The sequence below is a fragment of the Mobula birostris genome, chromosome 6 (assembly GCF_030028105.1).
Source record: "Mobula birostris isolate sMobBir1 chromosome 6, sMobBir1.hap1, whole genome shotgun sequence".
NCBI classification, from domain to species: Eukaryota; Metazoa; Chordata; class Chondrichthyes; order Myliobatiformes; family Myliobatidae; genus Mobula; species Mobula birostris.
Genome location: NC_092375.1, coordinates 1,521,852 through 1,548,591, shown reverse-complemented (window position 1 = coordinate 1,548,591; position 26,740 = coordinate 1,521,852). Strand labels below are relative to the sequence as shown.

Genomic DNA, 26,740 nt, shown 5'->3' with positions numbered 1-26,740 from the left:
GCTGATGATACAAAGATTGGAGGTGTAGTAGACAGGGAGGAAGGTTTTCAGAGCCTGCAGAGGGACTTGGACCAGCTGGAAAAATGGCAGATGGAGTTTAATACAGACAAGTGTGAGGTATTGCACGTTGGAAGGAGAAACCAAGGTAGAACGTACAGGGTTAATGGTAAGGCACTGAGGAGTGCAGTGGAACAGAGGGATCTGGGAATACAGATACAAAATTCCCTAAAAGTGGCGTCACAGGTAGATAGGGTCGTAAAGAGAGCTTTTGGTACATTGGCCTTTATTAATCAAAGTTTTGAGTATAAGAGCTGGAATATTATGATGAGGTTGTATAAGGCATTGGTGAGGCCGAATCTGGAGTATTGTGTTCAGTTTTGGTCACCAAATTACAGGAAGGATATAAATAAGGCTGAAAGAGTGCAGAGAAGGTTTACAAGGACGTTGCCGGGACTTGAGAAACTCAGTTACAGAGAAAGGTTGAATAGGTTAGGACTTTATTCCCTGGAGTGTAGAAGAATGAGGGGAGATTTGATAGAGGTATATAAAATTATGATGGGTATAGATAGAGAGAATGCAAGCAAGCTTTTTCCACTGAGGCAAGGGGAGAAAAAAACCAGAGGACATGGGTTAAGGGTGAGGGGGGAAAAGTTTAAAGGGAACATTGGGGGGGCTTCTTCACGCAGAGAGTGGTGGGAGTATGGAATGAGCTGCCAGACGAGGTGGTAAATGCGGGTTCTTTTTTAACATTTAAGAATAAATTGGACAGATACATGGATGGGAGGTGTATGGTCCGTGTGCAGGTCAGTGGGACTAGGCAGAAAATGGTTCGGCACAGCCAAGAAGGGCCAAAAGGCCTGTTTCTGTGCTGTAGTTTTTCTTTGGTTTCTATTTCAAGGGGAATAGAATATAAAAGCAAAGAGATAATGCTGAGTCTTTATAAGACACTAGTCAGACCACACAGAGTATTGTCAACAGCTTTGGGCCCCGTATCTCAGAAAGGATGTGTTGTCATTGGACAGAGTCCAGAGGAGATTCACGAGGTGATTCTGGGAATGAAGGGGTTAACATATGAGGAGCATTTGGCAACTTTGGGCCTGTACTCACTGGAAAGTATACGGAAGGATCTCATTGAAACTTACCGAATGTTGAAAGGACTCGATAGGGTGGATGTGGAGAGGATGTTTCCTATGGTGGAGGTATCCAGAACTAGAGGCCACAGCCTCAAAATTGCGGGGCGACCCTTTAGAACAGAGGTAAGAAGGAATTTTTTTAGCCGGAGAGTAGTGAATCTCTGCCACAGACTGTGATGGAGGCCAAGTCCGTGGGTATATTTAAGATGGAGGTTGACTGTTGAACATTTCCTGATTGGTCAGGGCATCAAAGGATATGGTGAGAGGGCAGGTGTATGGGGTTGAGTGGGATCCTGGATCAGCCATGATGGAGTGGCAGAGGAGAGTCGATGGGCTGAATGGCCTCATTCTGCTCCTATGTCTTATGGTCTTTCTGGCTTCTTTATAATCTTCAAGGGCTCTATTCGTTTCTAGCTTACTAAGCATTACGTACTTTGCCTTTTTTGTCTGAACTAAATTCATCACGTCCCACAACATTGAAGATTCTCTTGTCATCCTTGTTCTTCCTTCTGACTGACTGAAATATGTTCATGTTTACAGGCAGATACATCAGGGCAGATTTAAACTTCCCTTGCAGTGTACCACACAGGGCAGGAGGCCCCCACAATTACAAGCATGACGCCCCCCTGTCTTCCTGTGGCACCTTCCAATCGCGGCTGACAGGTAAGTTCGCAGGGACTGTACTCCTGTTCTCCTGCTCAGGGTCTGCACCGTCCCTGGTGTACATGACCCGACAGCTCAGCCTTCCTTCAGTGTGATTCACACCCACACAGGAGTCACAAACTTTCCAATGGGTGGACCTCGTTGGTATCGTTCGTGGCGAGAGAGAAGCTGAAGATGACGAGGGGACATCAGAGGGGTGGGTGGCAGATCGGACCCAGTCAGAAGCTGTGTGAGGTAGCAGAGGGGCTCAGGGACACATTGAATGGTGAGGTGTGGGATGTAGAAGAGCAGAGGATGGTTGGAGTGTGTCCACAGATCTGCGGTAATACAGCAGGTGAAACATGTCATAGATCGGGGCACCACTTTGCCGAGCAACTTCACTTTGTCCACCGCAAAAGGCACAATCTCCTGGGGCATCCATTTCCAATCAACTCACTAATTAATTCAAAGATAAGCAGTGGATGTTGTTTACTTGAATTTTCAGAAGGCCTCTGACACTACTTCACAAAATAAGAACGCATGTTATTACAGGGAAGATACTAACATGGATAGGACATTGCTGATTGGTTGGAGTAAAGGGAGCTTTCCCTGGTTGGCTGCCGGTGACTAGTGGTATTCCTCAGGGGTGTGTTGGGACCACTTCTTCAGTGAAATGTCAATGATTTGGATGACAGAATTGATTGCTTTATGGCCAGGTTTGCAGACAATATGCAGATAAGTGGAGGGGCAAGTAGTGTTGAGGATGCAGAGAGGTTACAGAAGGAGTTAGATAGACTAGGAGAATGAGGGAAAACCTGACAGATGAAGAGCAGTGTTGGGAAGTGTATGGTCATGCACTTTGGCAAAAGAAATAAAAGCATATACTATTTTCTAAATAGAGAGAAAATTCGAAGTTCTGAGACAGAATATTCCCTCTAGGTTAATTTGCAGGTTGAGTCAGTGGTGAGGAAGGCAAATACAATGTTCGAATTCATTTTGAAAGGACTGAAACATAAAAGCAAGGATGTAATGTTTAGCCTTTATAAGGCACTGGTGAGGACTGTAGTGTTTTGTGAGTAGTTGGGCCCCTTTACTCAGAAAGGATGTACTGACATTGGAGATGGTTCAAAAGAGTTCCACAAAAAATATTTGGGGATAGAAAGGCTTATCATATGAGGAGCATTTAAGACCATAAGACATAGGAGCAGAAGTAGGCCATTCAGCCCATCAAGTCTGCTCCACCATTCAGTCATGGGCTGATCCAATTCTTCCAGTCATCCCCACTCCCCTGCCTTCTCCCCATACCCTTTGATGCCCTGGCTAATCAAGAATCTATCTACCTCTGCCTTAAATACACCCAATGACTTGGTCTCCACAGCCGCACGTGGCAACAAATTCCACAGATTTACCACTGTCTGACTAAAGTAATTTCTCCACATCTCTGTTCTAAGTGGATGTCCTTCAATCCTGAAGTCATGCCTCTTGTCCTACACTCCCCTACCATGTGAAATAAGCTTGCCATATCTAATCTGTTCAGGTCTTTGATGGCTCTGGGCCTGGAATTCAGAAGAATGAGAGGGGATCTCATTGAAACCTATCAAATTTGAAGGTCCTCAATACAATGAATGTGGAGAGGATGTTCCCTATGGTGGGGGAGACTGAGACCAGAGGACACAACCTCAGAATCAAGGGGCGTCCATCTAGAATGGAGATGAGGAGGAATTTCTTTAGCCAGAGGATGGTGATTATGTTGGATTTATTCCCACAGGTGGCTGTGGAGGCCAAGTTATTGGATATACTTAAGGCAGAGGCTGATGATTATTCAGACCATGAAGGGTTAGAGGGAGAAGTCAAGAGGGCGGATGAGGACAGAGTATGACACGGACTGTGGGAGTGTGCTGTACGGTAGTGGGTTAGGAAGGTGGACAGGCAGACACAGCGAGAGTGCCGAGCAGGGGCCTGTAATAATTTGCCACCATGACCAGAGGGTAGTGAGCAACAGAAGGGGCAGGAGCACGTTGTCACTGTCAGTGGGGTTTACTGAGTCACGGGCTGGGGGTATTGGGTGTGCTGTGTTGCAGTGTCAGGGGGCTGTGGGTGTGTGTGTGTGTGAGTGTGAGAGAGAGAATGTGTGTGTATGTGTGAGAGAGTGTGAGTGTGTGTGAGTCTGTGAGAGACAGTGTGTGTGTCTGTGTGTATGTGAGAGTGTGTGTGTGTGTGTGTCTGAGTCTGTGAGAGAGACAGTGTATGTGTGTGTGTGTCTGAGTCAGTGAGAGAGACAGTGTGTGTGTCTGTGTGTAAGTGAGTGTGCGTGTGTGTTTGTGTGATGTGAGAGTGTGTGTGTGTGTTTGAGTCTGTGAGAGAGACTGTGTGTGTGTGTGTGTGTGTGTGTGTGTGTATGTGAGAGTGTGCGTGTGTGTGCATGTGTGTGAGTGTGTGATTGAGTGTGTCTGTGTCTGTGTGAGAGAGAGAGTGTGTGTGTGTGAGAGAGTATGTGTGTGCGTGTGTGTGTGAGTGTGAGTGTGACCCTGCGTTTGTGTCTGTGAGAGAGAGAGTGTGTGTGTGTGTGAGTGTGAGCCTGTGTTTGTGTCTATGTCTGTGAAAGAGAGAGAGAGAGAGAGAGAGAGAGAGTGAGTGTGTGTGTAGGATTTACAGAGCTGAGAGAGGAGTACTGAATGTGGAAGGACTGTGCTATCTATAGGAGTAGGGGTAATTTGTTCCTTAAGGCAGTGGGGTTGGGTCGTTTCTGTCATATCAGCAGGAGGGTGATACCTAAGGTCCGGAAGATAAAAGAGCAGAAATTGGCCATTTGCCCATCGAGTCTTTTCCGCCATATCATCATGGCTGATCCAATTCTCCTCAGCCCCTATCTCCTGCCTTCCCCCATATCCCTTCATGCCCTGTACAATCAAGAATCTGTCAACCTTTGCCTTAAATATACATGAAGACTTGACCTACAGGGCTGCCTGTGGCAAAGACAGGCCATTCCTCAGGGGTCGGTATTGGGACCACTTCTTTCACATTGTCAGTGATTTGGATCATGGAATTGATGGCTTTGTGGCAAAGTTTTCAGAAGATAGGAAGATAGATGGAGGGGTAGGTAGTGTTGAGGGAGCAACACAATTAGACAAATTGGAAGGATGGACAAAAAAGTGGCAGATGTTATAGTGTCAGGAAATGGAAATGTATGATAATGCATTTTGGTAAAAGGAACTATAATGCTGAGTATTCTCTAAGTGAGGAGAACATGCAAACATCAGAGGTGGAGGGACTTAGTCCTTGTGCAAGACCCCCAGAAGGTTAATTCACAGGTTGAGTCTGTGGTAAAGAAAGCAAATGCAATGTTGGCTTTTATTTCAGGGGGAATAGAATATGAAAGCAAGGAGATAATGCTGAAGTTTTATAAGACACTAGTCTACTTGGAATATTGTCACAGCTTTGGGCCCCGTATCTCAGAAAGAATGTGTTGTCATTGGAGAGAGTCCAGAGGAGGTTCATGAGGATGATTCTGGGAATGAAGGGGTTAACATATGAGGAGTGTTTGGCAGCTTTGGGTCCGTACTCACTGGAATTTAGAAAAGTGCAAGGTGATCTCATTGAAACTTCCCATATGTTGAAAAGACTAGATAGGGTGGATGTGGGAAGGATATCCACGTGCGGTCTCCGGAATTAGAGGGCATAGCCTCAAAGTTGAAGGGAAACCCTTTAGAACAGAGATAAGAAGTAATTTTTTTTATCCAGTATGTAGTAAATCTGTGGAATGCTCTGCCACAAACAGCTGTGGAGGCCAAGTCCGTGGGTTTATTTAAAGTGAAAATTGATCATTTTCTGATCAGTCAGGGCATCAAAGGTTATGGTGAGAAGGCAGGTGTATGAGGTTGAGTGGGATCCAGGATTAGTCATGATGGAATGGTGCAGCAAACTCAATGAGCTGAATGGCCTCATTCTGCTCCTATATCTAATGAATTACACAGATTCACCACCTGCTGGCTAAAGAAGTGTTTCCTCAACTCTGTTCTGAATGGACGCTCTTCTATTCTGAGGCTGCGCCCTCTAGTCCTAGACTCCCCCACTATAGGAAACATCCTCTCCACATCCATTCTATCTGTGTCCTCTGGTCCTAGACTCCCCACTATAGGAAACATCCTCTCCACATCCACTCTATCTGTGTCCTCTGGTCCTAGACTCCCCACTATAGGAAACATCCTCTCCACATCCATTCTATCTGTGTCCTCTGGTCCTAGACTCCCCACTATAGGAAACATCCTCTCCACATCCACTCTATCTGTGTCCTCTGGTCCTAGACTCCCCACTATAGGAAACATCCTCTCCACATCCACTCTATCTGTGTCTTCTGGTCCTAGACTCCCCAGCTATAGGAAACATTGCCTACTCTATCTAGGCCTTTCAATATTTAACAGGTATCAATGAGATCCCCCCCTCCCCCCATCCTCCTGACCTCCAGCGAGTACAGGCCCAGAGCCACCAAACGCTCCTCATCATTCCAGAATCATTCTCGTCAGCCTCCTCTGGACCCTCTCCAATGCCAGCACATCTTTTCTTAGATATGGGCCTCAAAACCTCTCACAATTCTCTGAGTGCAGTCTGACCGGTGCCTTATAAAGCCTCATCACTATGTCCTTGCTTTTGTATTCTAGTCCTAATCTTAATGCTAACAATGCATTTGCTTTCCTTACCACCAACTAAATGTAAGTTAACTTCTAGGGAATCCTGCACAAATACTCCCACCTCAGGTTTTTAGAATTTTCTTCCCATTTAAAAAATAGTTGATGCCCGTATTCCTCTACCAAAGTACATGAGCATGCACTTCCCAGCACGGTATTCCATCAGCCACCACTTTGCCCATTCTCACAATCTGTCCACGTCATTCTGCAACCTCTCTGCTGCCTCAACACTACCTGCCCCTACACCTATCTTAGTATTGTTTGCAAACTTGGCCACAAAGCCATCAATTCTATCATCCAAATCATTGACACATAACATGAAAATAAGCAATCCCAACACTGACCCCTGTGGAACAGCACTAGTCAGCAGCAGCCAAACAGAAAAGCATCCCTTTCTTCCCACTCTTTGCCTCCTGCCGATCAGCCAATCTTCTATCAATGTCAGTGTCTTTCCTGTAATACCATGGGCTCTCATCTTGTTAAACAACTTCCTGTTTGGCACCTTGTCAAAGGTCTTCTGAAAATCCAACTAAACAACATCCAATGAAGCTCCTTTGTTTATTCTGCCTGTTATTCAAAGAATTCCAACAGATTTGTCAGGCAAGATTTCCCCTTGAGAAAACCATGCTGACTTTAGCCTGTTTTTATCATGCACCTCCAAGTACCCTAAAATTTAATTCTTAATAATGGACTCCAACATCTTTCCAACCACTGAAGTCAAATTAATTTTCTTTCTTCTGCCTCCCTTCCTTCTTGAAGAGTGGAGTGATATTTGCAATTTTCCAGTCCTCCAGAACCATTCCGAAGTCTAGTGATTTTTTAAAAGATATTTACTAATGCATCCACAATCTTTTCAGCTACTTCTTTCAGAACCCTTGGGTGCAGTCATTCTGGCCCAGGTGACTTATCACAAACACAAGAAGGTCTGCAGACGCTGGAAATCCAATGCATCTGATTCTAGCATCTTTCCCCTTCCTTCCAGTTCTGAAGAAGGGTCTTGACCTGAGACTTCGACTGTCTATTTATTTCCATATTTGCAGACTGACCTGCTAAGTTTCTCCATTATCTTGTGGGTGTTGCTGCAAGTGACTTTATCAACCTTCAGATCTGTCTGCCTCCCAAGCTCCTTTTCCTTAGGAATAGCAAGGACGGTCACTTTTGCCCCCAACACTCGGATTTCTGGCATTCTGCTAATGTCTTCCACAATGAAGACTGATGCAAAATTCTGATTAAATTTGTCTCCTTTTCCTTTCCTTGTACTCCACTGTGATACTGATAGATCTGACTTCCTATTCTCCTTCTCAAATTGTAAATTATGTTATAATCACTGGTCCTAAGGGCTCCTTTACCTTAAGCTCCTCAATCAAATCTCATTTACTACACAACTCCTGATCCAGGATAGCCTTTCCCCGTGTGGGCTCAACCACAAGCTGCTCTAAAAAGCTGTTTCGTCTTTCTACAAATTCCCTCTCTTGGGGTCGAAAATCAGCATCAACCAGTCAGGGAGGGTGAGACAGGACAGTGGTCCTTGTGTGACAGGAACAGTGGCTGAGATCTTTCTCTTTGTGATCCAGGGGAGGCTCTGGCTGAGAGGGAGGTGCCGATCCGGTTTGTGTACAGCTCTCCTGCCCTGCATTGTGTACAGACAGCACAGCATCTCTTGCAAGGTAATAAACGAAACGATCGCCTGGCCAGACAGCACAAAGTGAAATGGTCCCCCCAGCCTGCAAACCCCATCCCAATTCACCTCCACCCCGCCCAGTAACCACACCCTTCCCCCACCACCACCCCACTTACCCCATATCGCCCCACCCCATCCCCTCTCACACACCCCACCCACCCACCTCACACCCACTCACCCATCCATCTCACACACCCCACCCACCCATCTCATCTCACACACCCCACCCACCCATTCCATACACCCCATCCACCTATCCATCCCATCTCACACACCCCACCCACCCATCTCATCTCACACACCCCACCCACCCATCCCATCTCACACACCCCATCCACCTATCCATCCCATCTCACACACCCCACCCACCTATCCATCCCATCTCACACACCCCATCCACCTATCCATCCCATCTCACACACCCCACCCCACACACCCCACCCACCCATTTCATCTCACACACCGCACCCACCCATCTCACACACCCACCCACCCACCCACCCACCCATCCCATCTCACACATCCCAGCCACCCCAGCCGCCAGTTGTCTACTCTATCCATACAGCTGATTAACGTGTTTGTAGAGACAGTGTAGAATGGCCCTCTGGTCCTTCGAGCCGCTCCTCCCAACAACCACCTGGTTTGATGGTAGCCAGGTCATGGGAGAAGTTACAGTGACCAATGAACCTTCCAATAGCAATGCCTTTGGACTTTGGGAGGAAACTGGCGCAGTCTGGAGAAAATGGTCCAACTCTTTCCAGGCAACGGAGGGTTTGAAGCCAGGTCACTGGTGCAGTGTTGTGCTCTCCACCTTTGCCACCGGGCCACCCTGGAATTATATAAACCTCCATCGGATCTCCTCTCGGTCTCCACAGCTGCGGAGAAGACAGTTTGTCCAACTTCTCACTATCGCTCATTCCCTCTGATCTGGGCTAATCCTGGTGAACCTCGACATCCTTCCTGTAATGGAGCAACCAGGATTATCTGCAATCCTCCAGATGCGGCCTGACTACAGTGTATGAGGCTGCAAGATTAACTTCTCAATGCTTGAACTCAATCAAGTCATAGAGTTATAGAAACCTGAAGCCCAGGAGCAGGCCCTTTGGGTCACCATCTGTGCAGAACCATTTAAACTGCCCAGTCTCACAGGCCTGCACCTGGGTAACATCCATCCATATAGCTCCCATCCACGTACCTCAGCAAACTTCGTAAACATTGAAATCGAAATTGCATCCAGCATTTGTGCTGGCAGCTCATTCCACACTCTCACTACACTCTGAGAGAAAAGGTTTACCCTCATACTCCCATAAGATATACAGTATGAGTACAATCAGGCCATTTGGCCCATCAAGTCTGCTCCACCACTTAATAATGGCTGATCCTATGTTTTACCCTCCTGGCCTTCTCCCCATAACCTTTGATGCCATGGCCAATCAAGAGCCTATCAAGCTTTGCCTTAAATACACCCAACAACCTGGTCTCCACAGCTGCCTGTGGTAACAAATTCCACAAATTTACCATTCTCTGGCTAAAGAAATTTCTCCACATCTCTGTTTTAAATGGGCGTCCCTCTATCCTGATGCTGCGTCCTCTTGTCCTAGACTCTCCCACCATGGGAAACATCCTTTCCACATCTACTCTGTCCAGGCCTTTCAGCAATAGAAAGGTTTTAATGAGATAACCCCCCCCCCCCCCACATCCTTCTAAATTCCAGCAAGGACAGAGCCAGAGCCATCAAACTATTATATGATAACCCTTTCATTCCCGGAATCATCCTTGTGAACCTCCTCTGAACCCTCCTCAGTGATTTGGGGGAGCAGTAGGGGAATAAAGGATTATGGGGAAAAGGCAGGCAGGTGGAGACGAGTCCATGGCCAGATCAGACATGATCTTATTGAATGGCGGGGCAGGCTCGATGGGCCAGATGGCCGACTCCTGCTCCTATTTCTTATGATATTTTCTTATGGACTGGCTACTCCACAAATGACCGTGTCCCCGTCCAGGTCTACAGCAGAATCCCCAGCTGGAAATCCGCGTGGAGCCCGGACTCTTCGAATGGACCAAGTGGGGGGCAGCAAAATCGATCCCGAACTTCATGTCAGTCACAGAACTGAAGGCAGCCGGATACTCGGTGGATGGGAGTTACAGGTGGGGCAGTCACTCCAGACCAGCCGGGGAGGGGCTTCCCTCAGCAGGAGCAGGTGGGAAATGGAAGGGAGGGGGTCCTCCCTGTGGAGTGGGTGAGTGTGACAGGGAGAGGAGGTGAGTGTGACAGGGAGAGGAGGGAGTGTGACAGGGAGAGAGTGAGTGTGACAGGGAGAGGAGAGAGTGTGACAGGGAGAGGGTGAGTGTGACAGGGAGAGAGAGTGTGACAGGGAGAGGAGGTGAGTGTGACAGGGTGAGTGTGACAGGGAGAGGGTAAGTGTGACAGGGAGAGAAGTGTGAGTGTGACAGGGAGAGGGTAAGTGTGACAGGGAGAGAAGTGTGAGTGTGACAGGGAAGGTGTGAGAGTGTGACAGAGAGAGGGTGAGTGTGACAGGGAGAGGAGAGAGTGAGTGTGACAGGGAGAGGAGATGAGTGTGACAGGGAAAGAAGTGTGAGTGTGACAGGGAGAGGATGAGTGTGACAGGGAGAGGAGAGAGTGTGACAGGAAGAGGGTGAGTGTGACAGGGAGAGGAGGGCGTGAGTGTGACAGGGAGAGAAGTGTGAGTATGACAGGGAGAGGATGAGTGTGACAGGGAGAGAAGTGTGAGTGTGACAGGGAGAGGAGAGAGTGTGACAGGGAGAGGGTGAGTGTGACAGGGAGAGAGTGAGTGTGACAGGGAGAGGAGTGTGAGTGTGACAGGGAGAGGAGTGTGAGTGTGACAGGGAGAGGAGTGTGAGTGTGACAGGGAGAGGAGAGAGTGAGTGTGACAGGGAGAGGAGTGTGAGTGTGACAGGGAGAGGAGAGAGTGAGTGTGACAGGGAGAGGAGTGTGAGTGTGGCAGAGAGAGGAGGGTGATTGTGACAGGGTTTGATTTCTCCACACACATAACCGGATTAAACATTATTTGCCATTCCTCAACACACCCAAGCCAGCTGTGTGAATTGCTGTGTAACTGGTTGAGAGAGAGTGCAGATTGGATGGCGAGTACACGATAACAGGGGTCTCTAAAACGTGAGGGCAGTGGTTTAGAATAAGGGGGAGAAGGCTGGGCTGAGAGCTGACTATAACATAGAACACCGTAGAGTCCAGCACATTAACAGGAACATACCCGACCCACAAACTCATTCCACTGGTTCCAAGAGGAGCCACAGGGGTTGTATTCAGGAATACACTGTCTGCATGGTTGTGAATATACAATTTTCACATTGACACTCTCTGTGAACAGTCACCCAAGTATATAAGGCCCTGTATATCTGGGAGAAGTTTCAACAGACTGGCAGTAGCAAGGCCATTCAGCCTGTCAAGTTCTTGATATCTTGCATGCCTATCTTCACAAGTACCTCTGGGTCACATCAGTTTTTTGTCACTCTAAGCCATTCCTATCCACGTATCTGTCCAAACAACCTCGTTCCAGATACCTCCACCCTCAGTGTGGAGAAAAACTCATCCTCACAGCTCCTTTCAATTTTGCCTCTCTCACTGGACACCTTGAGCTCTAGTTCTAGACACCTCTGTCTGTACTGATCTGTGTGTGTGTGTCCACATCCCCACAGGGTGCATGTTCCACTGTGTGTGTGTGTATGTGTGTGTGTCCACATCCCCACAGGGTGCACATTCCATTCACTGTGTGTGTGTCTCTGTGTCCACAGGGTGCATTTTCCAGTCACCAGCCTGGTTCCATCAGAGACGTATGAAGACTACGTAACACGTTGCTCTGCAGTTGTACAGGCCATACTAGACAGCTGCCCAGAAGGAGGTAGAGTATCCGTTTGTGACCACGATCCCTCCTGTCACACCCACAGTGTACACAAACACTCCCGTCACACCCACAGTGTACACGGCCCCTTCTGTCACACCCACAGTGTACACGATCCCTCCTGTCACACCCACAGTGTACACAATCCCCCCGTCACACCCACAGTGTACATGATCACTCCCGTCACACCCACAGTGCACACGATCCCTCCCATCACACCCACAGTGTACACGATCCCTTCTGTCACACCCACAGTGTACACAATCCCCCCGTCACACCCACAGTGTACATGATCACTCCCATCACACCCACAGTGCACACGATCCCTCCCGTCACACCCACAGTGTACACGATCACTCCCGTCACACCCACAGTGTACACAAACACACCCGTCACACCCACAGTGCACACGATCCCTCCCATCACACCCACAGTGTACACGATCCCTCCTGTCACACCCACAGTGTACACAAACACTCCCGTCACACCCACAGTGCACACGATCCCTCCCGTCACACCAACAGTGTACACGATCCCTTCTGCACACCAACAGTGTACACAAACACTCCCGTCACACCCACAGTGCACACGATCCCTCTTGTCACACCAACAGTGTACACGATCCCTCCTGTCACACCCACAGTGCACACGATCCCTCTTGTCACACCAACAGTGTACACGATCCCTCCTGTCACACCCACAGTGTACACAATCCCCCCGTCACACCCACAGTGTACATGATCACTCCCGTCACACCCACAGTGCACACGATCCCTCCCATCACACCCACAGTGTACACGATCCCTCCTGTCACACCCACAGTGTACACAATCCCCCCGTCACACCCACAGTGTACATGATCACTCCCATCACACCCACAGTGCACACGATCCCTCCCGTCACACCCACAGTGTACACGATCACTCCCGTCACACCCACAGTGTACACAAACACTCCCGTCACACCCACAGTGCACACGATCCCTCCCATCACACCCACAGTATACACGATCCCTCCTGTCACACCCACAGTGTACACAAACACTCCCGTCACACCCACAGTGCACACGATCCCTCCCGTCACACCAACAGTGTACACGATCCCTTCTGCACACCAACAGTGTACACAAACACTCCCGTCACATCCACAGTGCACACGATCCCTCTTGTCACACCAACAGTGTACACGATCCCTCCTGTCACACCCACAGTGCACACGATCCCTCTTGTCACACCAACAGTGTACACGATCCCTCCTGTCACACCCACAGTGCACACGATCCCTCCCGTCACACCCACAATGTACACAAACACTCCCGTCACATCCACAGTGTACACGATCCCTCCCGTAACACCCACAGTGTACACGATCCCTCCTGTCACACCCACAGTGTACACAATCCCTCCCATCACATCCACAGTGTACATGATCCCTCCTGTAACACCCACAGTGTACACAAACACTCCCGTCACACCCACAGTGCACACGATCCCTCCCATCACACCCACAGTGTACACGGCCCCTCCTGTCACACCCACAGTGTACACAATCACTCCCGTCACACCCACAGTGTACACAAACACTCCTGTCACACCCACAGTGTACAGGATCCCTCCTGTCACACCCACAGTGTACACAAACACTCCCGTCACACCCACAGTGTACACAGCCTCACCAAACACACCCACATGGTACATGATCCCTCCTGTCACACAAATGTTCACAAACATTTTTGTCACACCAACAGTGTACACATCCCCTCCTGTCACACCACAGTGTACACGATCCCTCCTGTCACACCTACAGTGTACACAAACACTCCTGTCACACCCACAGTACACACGGTCCCTCCCATCACACCCACAGTGTACACGGCCCCTCCTGTCACAACCACAATGTACACGATCCCTCCTGTCACACCCACAGTGTACACAATCACTCCTGTCACACCAACAGTGTACACGATCCCTCCTGTCACACCCACAGTGTACACAAACACTCCTGTCACACCCACAGTGCACACGATCCCTCCCGTCACACCCACAGTGTACACGATCCCTCCCGTCACACCCACGGTGTACACAATCACTCCCGTCACACCCAGGGTGTACACAAAACTCCTGTCACATACACAGTGTGCACAACTCTTCTGTCACACCCACAGAGTACACAATTCCTCCTGTTACACCCACAGGCTACACAGCACCTTCCGTCACTCCTACAATATACGCAATTTATCCCGCCACATCCGCAGTGTACACAATCACTCCCATCACACCCAACAGTAACACAATCCTTCCCGTCACATTGACATCCCCCCATCATACCCACAGTATTCACATCCATTCCTGTCACACCCACAGTGTGCACAATCACTCTTGTCACATTTACAGTGTTCAAAAACCCTCCTGTCACACCCACAGTCTACATAATCACTCCTGTCACACCCACAGGGTACACAATCCTACTCGTCACACCCACAGGGTACACAAATGCTCTTATCATACCCACAGTGTTCACAATCACTCCTGTCACACCCACAGTGTACACAATTCCTCCCATCACACCCACAGGTTACACAGCTCCACCCAACACATGCACATGGTACACAATCACTCCCATCATACCAACAGTGTTCTCAATCCCTCCCCATCACACCCACAGGTACCCAATCCCTGCAGTTGTCGCAGCTGTGTGTAATGTCATTGCAGTCCCAGCCGTGTGTAACGTCGTTGCAGGCCCAGCTGTGTGTAACGTCGTTGCAGGCCCAGCCGTGTGTAACGTCGTTGCAGTCCCAGCCGTGTGTAATGTCGTTGCAGGCCCAGCCGTGTGTAACGTCGTTGCAGGCCCAGCCGTGTGCAATGTCATTGCAGGCCCAGCCATGTGTAACGTCGTTGCAGGCCCAGCTGTGTGTAACGTCATTGCAGGCCCAGCTGTGTGTAACGATTAATAATGTTATTCTTCAGGAGGGAACGTTCTGCTGGTGGGCCACGCCTCCACACTGGAGTGCTGCTCAAGGAAGTTACTGGAGCTGCCACCCAGGGATGTCAAGGAATTCGTAGAAATGATCAGAAAGGTGAACGTCAATCTATCTACCACCAACACTGAACTCAGCCAAGCCCGGAACCCCAGACTGACCCCAATGCTGAACTTAGACTCCGAGACTCAACCACGAACTCATCCCGGTCCTGGTCCGTTGACTCACAGCAAAAATGCGGACCCATAGTAGCAGCCCCGAACCCCGGGACATTCCACTGTAGTCCCGAACCCCAGTACCCTCCACAGCAGTCCCAAATCGTGGGCCCCTCCGCAGTAGTCCAGAAACTAGGGACACATAGTAGTCCCAATACCAGGACTAACCACAGTAATCCTGACCTGAGACTCACCCCAGTCCCAAAATCCCGACCCAAGACTCACCCCAGTCCCGAAATCCCGACCCAAGACTCACCCCAGTCCCGAAATCCGGACCCAAGACTGACCCCAATCCCAAAATCCATATCCTAGACTCGCCCCGTTCCCGAAATCCTGACCTAAAACTCACCCCAGTCCCAAAATCCTGACCCTAGAGTCACCCCAGTCCCAAAATCCTGACCCGAGACTCACCCCAGTCCCGAAATCCTGACCCGAGACTCACCCCAGTCCCGAAATCCTGACCCAAGACTCACCCCAGTCCTGAAATCCCGACGCAAGACTTACCCCAGTCCCAAAATCCGTATCCTAGACTCACGCTGTTCCCGAAATCCTGACCCAAAACTCACACCAGTCCCAAAATCCTGACCCGAGACTCACCCCAGTCCCAAAATCCTGACCCAAGAGTCACCCCAGTCCCAAAATCCTGACTCGAGACTCACCCCAGTCCCGAAATCCTGACCCAAGACTCACCCCAGTCTCGAAATCCTGACCCAAGACTCACCCCAGTCCCAAAATCCGTATCCTAGACTCACCCCGTTCCCAAAATCCTGACCCAAAACTCACCCCAGTCCCAAAATCCGGACCCGAGACTCACCCCGTTCCCGAAATCCTGACCCGAGACTCACCCCAGTCCCGAAATCCTGACCCAAAACTCACCCCAGTCCCAAAATCCTGACCCGAGTCTCACCCCAGTCCCGAAATCCTGACCCGAGACTCACCCCAGTCCCAAAATCCGTATCCTTAACTCACCCCAGTCCTGAAATCCTGACCCGAAACTCACCCCAGTCCCAAAATCCTGACCCTAGAGTCACCCCAGTCCTGAAATCCTGACCCGAGACTTACCCCTGTCCCAAAATCCGTATCCTAGACTCACCCCATTCCCGAGATCCTGACCCAAAACTCACCCCAGTCCCAAAATCCTGACCCAAGACTCACCCCAGTCCCGAAATCCTGACCCGAGACTCACCCCAGTCCCAAAATCCGTATCCTAAACTCACCCCAGTCCCGAAATCCTGACCCGAAACTCACCCAAGTCCCAAAATCCTGACCCTAGAGTCACCCCAGTCCCGAAATCCTGACCCGATACTTACCCCTGTCCCAAAATCCGTATCCTAAACTCACCCCAGTCCTGAAATCCTGACCCGAAACTCACCCCAGTCCCAAAATCCTGACCCTAGTCACCCCAGTCCCGAAATCCTGACCCGAGACTTACCCCGTCCCAAAATCCGTATCCTAAACTCACCCCAGTCCTGAAATCCTGACCCGCAACTCACCTCAGTCCCAAAATCCTGACCCGAGACTCACCCCAGTCCCGAAATCCTGACCCAAGACTCACCCCAGTCCCAAAATCCGTATCCTAAACTCACCCCAGTCCTGAAATCCTGACCCGAAACTCACCCCAGTCCCAAAATCCTGACCCTAGAGTCACCCCAGTCCTGAAATCCTGACCCGAGACTTACCCCTGTCCCAAAATCCGTATCCTAGACTCACCCCGTTCCCGAAATCCTGACCCAAAACTCACCCCAGTCCCAAAATCCTGACCCAAGACTCACCCCAGTCCCGAAATCCTGACCCGAGACTCACCCCAGTCCCAAAATCCGTATCCTAAACTCACCCCAGTCCCGAAATCCTGACCCGAAACTCACCCCAGTCCCAAAATCCTGACCCTAGAGTCACCCCAGTCCCGAAATCCTGACCCGAGACTTACCCCTGTCCCAAAATCCTGACCCAAGACTCACCCCAGTCCTGAAATCCTGACCCGCAACTCACCCCAGTCCCAAAATCCTGACCCTAGTCACCCAATCCCGAAATCCTGACCCGAGACTTACCCCGTCCCAAAATCCGTATCCTAAACTCACCCCAGTCCTGGAATCCTGACCCGCAACTCACCCCAGTCCCAAAATCCTGACCCTAAACTCACCCCAGTCCTGAAATCCTGACCCGAGACTCACCCAGTCCTGAAATCCTGACCCTAGAGTCACCCCAGTCCCGAAATCCTGACCTGAAACTCACCCCAGTCCCAAAATCCTGACCCGCAACTCACCCCAGTCCCAAAATCCTGACCCTAGAGTCACCCCGGTCCTGAAATCCTGACCCGAGACTTACCCGTCCCAAAATCCGTATCCTAAACTCACCCCAGTCCCGAAATCCTGACCCGAGACTCACCCCAGTCCCAAAATCCTGACCCAAGAGTCACCCCAGTCCCAAAATCCTGACTCGAGACTCACCCCAGTCCCGAAATCCTGACCCAAGACTCACCCCAGTCTCGAAATCCTGACCCAAGACTCACCCCAGTCCCAAAATCCGTATCCTAGACTCACCCCGTTCCCAAAATCCTGACCCAAAACTCACCCCAGTCCCAAAATCCGGACCCGAGACTCACCCCGTTCCCGAAATCCTGACCCGAGACTCACCCCAGTCCCGAAATCCTGACCCAAAACTCACCCCAGTCCCAAAATCCTGACCCGAGTCTCACCCCAGTCCCGAAATCCTGACCCGAGACTCACCCCAGTCCCAAAATCCGTATCCTTAACTCACCCCAGTCCTGAAATCCTGACCCGAAACTCACCCCAGTCCCAAAATCCTGACCCTAGAGTCACCCCAGTCCTGAAATCCTGACCCGAGACTTACCCCTGTCCCAAAATCCGTATCCTAGACTCACCCCGTTCCCGAGATCCTGACCCAAAACTCACCCCAGTCCCAAAATCCTGACCCAAGACTCACCCCAGTCCCGAAATCCTGACCCGAGACTCACCCCAGTCCCAAAATCCGTATCCTAAACTCACCCCAGTCCCGAAATCCTGACCCGAAACTCACCCCAGTCCCAAAATCCTGACCCTAGAGTCACCCCAGTCCTGAAATCCTGACCCGAGACTTACCCCTGTCCCAAAATCCGTATCCTAGACTCACCCCGTTCCCGAGATCCTGACCCAAAACTCACCCCTGTCCCAAAATCCGTATCCTAAACTCACCCCAGTCCTGAAATCCCGACCCGCAACTCATCCCAGTCCCAAAATCCTGACCCTAGAGTCACCCCAGTCCTGAAATCCTGACCCGAGACTTACCCGTCCCAAAATCCGTATCCTAAACTCACCCCAGTCTTGAAATCCTGACCCGAGACTCACCCCAGTCCCGAAATCCTGACCCTAGAGTCACCCCAGTCCCGAAATCCTGACCCGAGTCTTACCCCTGTCCCAAAATCCGTATCCTAAACTCACCCCAGTCCTGAAATCCTGACCCGAAACTCACCCCAGTCCCAAAATCCTGACCCTAGTCACCCCGTTCCCGAAATCCTGACCCAAAACTCACCCCAGTCCCAAAATCCTGACCCAAGACTCACCCCAGTCCCGAAATCCTGACCCGAGACTCACCCCAATCCCAAAATCCGTATCCTAAACTCACCCCAGTCCCGAAATCCTGACCCGAAACTCACCCCAGTCCCAAAATCCTGACCCTAGAGTCACCCCAGTCCCAAAATCCTGACCCGAGACTTACCCCTGTCCCAAAATCCTGACCCAAGACTCACCCCAGTCCTGAAATCCTGACCCGCAACTCACCCCAGTCCCAAAATCCTGACCCTAGAGTCACCCCAGTCCCGAAATCCTGACCCGAGTCTTACCCCGTCCCAAAATCCGTATGCTAAACTCACCCCAGTCCTGAAATCCTGACCCGAAACTCACCCCAGTCCCAAAATCCTGACCCTAGTCACCCAATCCCGAAATCCTGACCCGAGACTTACCCCGTCCCAAAATCCGTATCCTAAACTCACCCCAGTCCTGGAATCCTGACCCGCAACTCACCCCAGTCCCAAAATCCTGACCCTAAACTCACCCCAGTCCTGAAATCCTGACCCGAGACTCACCCAGTCCTGAAATCCTGACCCTAGAGTCACCCCAGTCCCGAAATCCTGACCTGAAACTCACCCCAGTCCCAAAATCCTGACCCGCAACTCACCCCAGTCCCAAAATCCTGACCCTAGAGTCACCCCGGTCCTGAAATCCTGACCCGAGACTTACCCGTCCCAAAATCCGTATCCTAAACTCACCCCAGTCCCGAAATCCTGACCCTAGAGTCACCCCAGTCCCGAAATCCTGACCCGAGTCTTACCCCTGTCCCAAAATCCGTATCCTAAACTCACCCCAGTCCTGAAATCCTGACCTGAAACTCACCCCAGTCCCAAAATCCTGACCCTAGTCACCCCAGTCCCAAAATCCTGACCCGCAACTCACCCCAGTCCTGAAATCCTGACCCGAGACTTACCCGTGTCAAAATCCATATCCTAAACTCACCCCAGTCCTGAAATCCTGACCCGAGACTTACCCCGTCCCAAAATCCGTATCCTAAATTCACCCCAGTCCTGAAATCCTGACCCGAGACTCACCCAGTCCCGAAATCCTGACCCTAGAGTCACCCCAGTCCCGAAATCCTGACCTGAAACTCACCCCAGTCCCAAAATCCTGACCCGAGACTCACCCCAGTCCCGAAATCCTGACCCGAAACTCACTCCAGTACCAAAATCTGTATCCTAGACTCACCCCAGTCCCAAAATCCTGACCCTAGAGTCACCCCAGTCCCGAAATTCTGACCCGAGACTCACCCCAGTCCCAATATCCGGACCCTAGACTCACCCCAGTCCCGAAATCCGTTTCCTAGACTCACCACATTCCCGAAATCCTGACCCGAGACTCACCCCAGTCCCAAAATCTTGACCCAAGACTTACCCCAATCCCAAAATCCGGATCCTAGACTCACCCTAGTCCCGAAATCCTGACCCTAGACTCCCCCCAGTCCCAAAATCCGTATCCTAGACTCACCCTATTCTCGAAATCCGGACCTGAGACTCAACCTGGTCCCGAAATCCCAACCCGAGACTCACCCCACTCCTGAAATCCGGATTCACCCCAGTCCCTCACGCAGAACCACCACATTCCGAACCCCTCACTCACTGTAGTCCCGAGCCTTGAACCCTGATTTTACCCTATAACATTGTCTTCTGCACTTCCAATCCCCAAATAAATCTGTTAAAGATGTGAAGCTACTTACTGGACTGTATTTGAAATGGTCTCAGCCATCGAAGACAGAGATTACTGCTGGTGGGGTGTTTCTCTCACTCAAAGATCAGTGCTGTAATCTGTTTTATGCGTGAGGTGTTGCACCTTGGGAGGACAAGTATAGATATTAAATGGCAGAGCCGTAGGGAACATTGACGTAGAGGGCACTCAAAGCATCACTCTCTGAAACTGGCAAAGACAAGTCGAGATGGTGGTGAAGAAGGTGTAAGGCACACGTCATTGGGCGGCTTACTGAATATAAAGCTCTGGAAGTCATGTTGTTCTGTCGACCACATTCTTAGTACTGTACAATACACACAAAGTGCTACAGGAACCCCGTCGGTCAGGCTGCATCTATGGAGCAGAGAAACAGCTGATGTTTCAGGCCAAATAGTCTTCTTGTGCTTACTGTCCTACATTAATAGTGACCTTTCTCACGGTCTGTTCCCTGTGTACGCCACTACCCGTGCAGCCTGCACTGCATGTATAACCTATTTCCCTGATATTTGTTTTCGCTGCAGATTCCTGCCCTGGGACTGTGCTGCTGTGAGAAAATGAAAGATTCAAAGTGGCGAATGTTCGAGCCCCCCATCAAGAATATGACTCATGGACCCAACCCAGCATTTAACTGGAGAGACACATTTCTGCAGAATTAAAGACATTGCTTTCGATACGGATATTTTTCATTATTGAATAAATGTTAAATAGTGAGCTAAAGGACTGAGAGATGTTCTGGACAAACACCTAAGTGTATCATAGCTTATCAACGACAGAATATTCTGGAGAACTCACTGGAATAATCTGAAGCCTGGCTCCAGCCCGCATTGACCTGAAGATAGGCTGTTATTCAAGCAATGGAAAACAATTAAAACTGAAGACGATGGAATTTGAAACAACAAAAATGCTGGAGAACTCGGCCAGTCAGGCAGCATCTGTGGAAAGAGAAACCAGTAAATGTTTAGAATCAAAGACCATTCATCAGAAGTCAGTTAGTGTATGTAACAGAGAATGGAAAGGGCAGAGACTGGGACAAAGACGATGTCTGTAGTGGGTGAAGTGATGGACAGACACTGAGAGGATGTTTTCTACAGAGGGGGCTCAGGACCAGAGGGCACATGTCGAGTGGATGTGGAGAGGATGTTTCCTATAGTGGGGAAGTCTAAGACCAGAGGGCACAGCCTCAGAATAGAGGGATGTCCATTTAGAACGGAGATGAGGAGGAATTTGTTTGACCTGAGGATGGTGGATCAGTGGATTTATTGCCACAGATGGCTGTGGAGGGCAAGTCATTGGGTCTACTGGAGGTTGATCAGTCAGGATGTTAAAAGTTAAGGGGAGGAGGCACGAGAATGAGGTTGAGCGGGTTAATAAATCAGCCATGACGGTTTGACAGAGAAGTCTCAATGGACTGAATGACCTAACACTGCTCCCATGTCCTGTGGTCTCTTCTGTGTGTGATGGGTGACTATTGTTGTCTGGTCCCTGGAATGCAGCCAACATGCCAGAATAGGCAGTTCAGAGGTGGTCCTGATTCAGACTGAATGAAAAAGCAAGTTATGCAAATTTGTAGAATTCCATATCAAGTCCTGCACCTACAACATGAGGAGCCTGTCCTGGGGTTCAAAATTCAAAGTAAATTTATTATCAAAGTACATATATAATGTCTATAAAAGTATTCACCCCCATTGGAAGTTTTCATGTTTTGTTTTACAGTATGTGTTGACGGTGGATTTAATACAGTTATTTTTGACACTGATCAACAGAAAAAGACTCTTTTGTGTCAAAGTGAAAACAGATCTGATAGTGATCTAAATTTATCACAATTATTAAACACAAAATAATTGAATCAGAATCAGAATCAGGTTTATTATCACCGGCATGGGACGTGAAATTTGTTAACTTAGCCAGCGGCAGTTCAATGCAATACATAATATAGAAGAAGAAAAAGAAAAAGCTAATAAATAAATTACATAATTACTCAACCACTTTACATCAGTATTTGGCAGCAATTACAGCCTTGAGTCTGTGTGGATAGGTCTCTATCTGCTTTGCACATCTGGACACTGCAATTTTTCCCTATTCTTCTTTACAAAACTGCTCAAGCTCTGTCAGATTGCATGGGGATCATGAGTGAACAGCCCTTTTCAAGGACAGCCACAAATTCTCAATCGGATCGAGGTCTGGACTCTGACTTGGCCACTCCAGGACATTAACTTTGTTGATTTTAAGCTATTCCTGTGTAGCTTGGCTTTATGCTTGTGGTCATTGTTTAGCTGGAAAAGAAATCTTCTCCCAAGTCACAGCTGTCTTACAGACTGCATCAGGTTTTCCTCCAGGATTTCCCTGTATTTTGCTGCATTCATTTTACCCTCTATCTTCACAAGCCTTCCAGGGCCTGGTGCAGTGAAGCATCCCCACAGCATGATGCAGCCACCACCATGCTTGACAGCAGGGACGGTGTGCTTTTGATGATGTGCGGGGTTTGGCTTACACCAAACATTCTGATGGACAAAAAGCTCAATTTTGGTTTCAACAGACCATAGAACCTTCTTCCAGCTGACTTCAGAGACTCCCACATGCCTTCTGGGAAACTCTAGCCGAGATTTCATGTGAGTTTTTTTCAGCAGAGGCCTTTTCTTTGCCACTCTCCCATAAAGCTGCGACTGGTGAAGCACCTGAGCAACAGTTGTATGCACAGTCTCTCCCATATCAGCCACTGAAGCTTGTAACTCCTCCAGAGTTGTCATAGGTGAGGGTGGCCTCCCTCACTCGTCCCCTTCTTGCATGATCACTTAACTTTTGGGATCAGCATACTCTGGGCAGATTTACAGCTGTGCCATATTCTTTCCATGTCTTGATGATTGGCTTAACTGTACTCCGAGGGATAATCAGTGACTTGGCAATTTTTTTGTATCCATCTCCTGACTTGTGCTTTTCAATAACCTTTTTGTGGAGTTGTTTGGAGTGTTCTTTTGATTTCATGGTGTAGTTTTTGCCAGGATACTGGCTCACCAGCAGTTGGACCTTCCAGATACAGGTGTATTTTTACTACAATGATTGAAACACCTTTACAGCACACAGGTCTCCAAAAGCACATCTCCATTTAACTAATGATTTGACTTCTAAAACCAACTGGCTGCACCAGTGATGATCTGGTGTGTCAAAGTGGGTGAATACTTATGCAATCAATTATTTTCTGTAATTTTTTTGTAATTAATTTGTAATTTGTAATTAATTTAGATCACTTTGTAGAGATCTGTTTTCACTTTAACACAAAAGTGCGTTTTTCTGCTGATTAGTGTCAAAAAAGCCAAATTGAATCCACCGTGATTCAATGTTGTAAAACAATAAAATATGAAAACTTCCAGGGGCGGGAGTGAATACTGTAAATTACCAGATTCATTTTCTTGTGGGCATTCACAGTAAATACAAAGAAACAAAATAGAATCAATGAAAGACTGCACCCAACAGGACAAACAACCAGTATGCAAAAGAAAATAAACAACCATGCCAACACAAAAATAAATGGACAAACAAACAAAACAACCAACAAGAAATATCAGAACTATGAGATGAACAGTCGGTGAAAGTGAGTCCAGTTCAGTGGGAAGATTTCAGTGATGGGGTGAGTGAAATTATCCCCACTGATTCAAGAGCCCGATGGTTGAGGGATAACATGGTGGTGTGGGTCCTGAGGTGTTATGTGATGGGCAGTGATGAGTGGGGTTGGAAGAATGGACCAGCGAGTCGTGAAGGGAACTTTCCCTCCAGAATGCAGAAGGGGAAAAAAGATGAGTCGGGTGCAACTTGCAGAAGTTTCAAAGAACAATACGTTGAATGCAAAGGTTGTTGGATCAAAAGCGAGTCCCATGAGGACTCTGTTTTCATTCTGTCCCAGGGACAAACCATTCACAGTTCCTATTAGTTCACCCAACTACGGACACCCACTTTGTCGTGCCCATAGTCCCTGTTAAGCAGAATTCTCTCTCACTCAGTTCTCTACCACCTTCTCTTTCCACAGATGCCATTTGTCTACCTGAGTGTTTCCAGCATTTCTGTTGCGTTACTGAAACCTGAATATTACAGCAGCTGAGGCATTGTAGGGGCCAAGGCAAAATCACACCCTATTCTGCAGCAACTGGGGTATTGTAGGGGCCGGGACAAAGCCACACCCTATTCTGCAGCAGCTGGGACATTGTAGGGGCCGGGGCAAAATCACACCCTATTCTGCAGCAACTGGGGTATTGTAGGGTCCAGGGCAAAATCACACCCTATTCTGCAGCAACTGGGGGATTGAAGGGGCCAGGGCAAAATCACACCCTATTCTGCAGCAGCTGGGGTACTACAGGGGCCAGGGCAAAATCACACCCTATTCTGCAGCAACTGGGGTATTGTAGGGTCCAGGGCAAAATCACACCCTATTCTGCAGCAACTGGGGGATTGTAGGGTCCAGGGCAAAATCACACCCTATTCTGCAGCAACTGGGGGATTGAAGGGGCCAGGGCAAAATCACACCCTATTCTGCAGCAACTGGGGTACTACAGGGGCCAGGGCAAAATCACACCCTATTCTGCAGCAACTGGGGTACTACAGGGGCCAGGGCAAAATCACACCCTATTCTGCAGCAACTGGGGTATTTTAGGGGCCAGGGCAAAATCACACCCTATTCTGCAGCAATTGGGGTATTTTAGGGGCCAGGGCAAAATCACACCCTATTCTGCAGCAGCTGGTGTATCGTAGGGGCCAGGGCAAAACCACACCCTATTCTGCAGCAACTGGGGTATCGTAGGGGCCACAGCAAAATCACACCCTATTCTGCAGCAACTGGGATATTGTAGGGGCCAGGGCAAAATCACACCCTATTCTGCACCAACTGGGGTATTGTAGGGGCCAGAGCAAATTTAATCCATTCTGCAGCAACTGGGGTATTATAGGGGCCAGGGCAAAATCACACCCTATTCTGCAGCAACTGGGGTATTGTAGGGGCCGGGACAAAATCACACCCTATTCTGCAGCAGCTGGGGTATTTTAGGGGCCAGGGCAAAATCACACCCTATTCTGCAGCAGCTGGTGTATCGTAGGGGCCAGGGCAAAACCACACCCTATTCTGCAGCAACTGGGGTATCGTAGGGGCCAGAGCAAAATCACACCCTATTCTGCAGCAACTGTGGGATTGTAGGGACCAGGGCAAAATCACACCCTATTCTGCACCAACTGGGGTATTGTAGGGGCCCGAGCAAATTTAACCCATTCTGCAGCAACTGGGGTATTATAGGGGCCAGGGCAAAATCACACCCTATTCTGCAGCAACTGGGGTATTGTAAGGGCCGGGGCAAAATCACACCCTATTCTGCAGCAACTGGGGTATTGTAGGGGCCAAGGCAAAATCACACCCTATTCTGCAGCAGCTGGGACATTGTAGGGGCCAGGGCAAAATCACACTCTATTACTGGGGCCAGGGCAAAATCACACCCTATTCTGCAGCAACTGGGGTATCGTAGGGGCCAGGGCAAAATCACACCCTATTCTGCAGCAACTGGGGTATCGTAGGGGCCAGGGCAAAATCACACCCTATTCTGCAGCAACTGGGGTATCGTAGGGGCCAGGGCAAAATCACACCCTATTCTGCAGCAACTGGGGTATCGTAGGGGCCAGGGCAAAATCACACCCTATTCTGCAGCAACTGGGGTATTACAGGGGCCTGGGCAAAATCACACCCTATTCTGCAGCAACTGGGGTATTGTAGGGGCCAGAGCAAATTTAACCCATTCTGCAGCAACTGGGGTATTATAGGGGCCAGGGCAAAATCACACCCTATTCTGCAGCAACTGGGGTATTATATGGGCCAGGGTAAAATTACCCTTTATTCTCCAGCAACTGGGGTATTCTAGGATCCAGGGCAAAATTACCCCATTCTGCAGCATCTGCCGTATTATAGCGTCCAAAGCAAAATTAACCCTCTATTCTCCAGGATCTGGGGTATTATAGAGGCCAGGGCAAAATTAACCCTTGTGGCAGCTCAGACACGCGGCAAGCCAACCGGCTCCGGCAGTGCCGGGCGATCCCGCAGCCAGCGGCAACCGAGAGGGCTGCTCTGAGTGCAGGGCAGACCTCGGCCTGGAAGCCAACGTCACATCCGCCCTGCAAAGAGCGGGGGATGCTGGGAGCGGGCACTTAAGCACGTGCAGATTGAAATAGTAAACAGTTCAACCAGACCTTGCTCAACTCAGTGCGT

The 26,740-nt window shown here is 49.4% G+C and overlaps 1 protein-coding gene across 2 annotated transcripts in view; it reads left to right on the top strand.

Annotated features, from left to right (window-relative positions):
* LOC140198785 (ubiquitin-associated and SH3 domain-containing protein A-like) overlaps positions 1 to 22,283 on the top strand; it is a 96,559-nt gene extending 74,276 nt beyond the window's left edge. The window contains exons 9-14 of one of the 2 annotated variants that reach the window (XM_072259811.1): positions 1,674 to 1,796; positions 8,035 to 8,127; positions 10,145 to 10,289; positions 11,937 to 12,043; positions 15,010 to 15,119; positions 21,027 to 22,283. In XM_072259811.1, the coding sequence (XP_072115912.1) occupies positions 1,674 to 1,796; positions 8,035 to 8,127; positions 10,145 to 10,289; positions 11,937 to 12,043; positions 15,010 to 15,119; positions 21,027 to 21,161 (713 nt within the window). In that variant the 3' untranslated portion in view covers positions 21,162 to 22,283. The remainder of the gene's footprint in view (positions 1 to 1,673; positions 1,797 to 8,034; positions 8,128 to 10,144; positions 10,290 to 11,936; positions 12,044 to 15,009; positions 15,120 to 21,026) is intronic. The other variant, XM_072259812.1, reaches the window with a different exon arrangement.
* Positions 22,284 to 26,740: the final 4,457 nt, after the last annotated feature.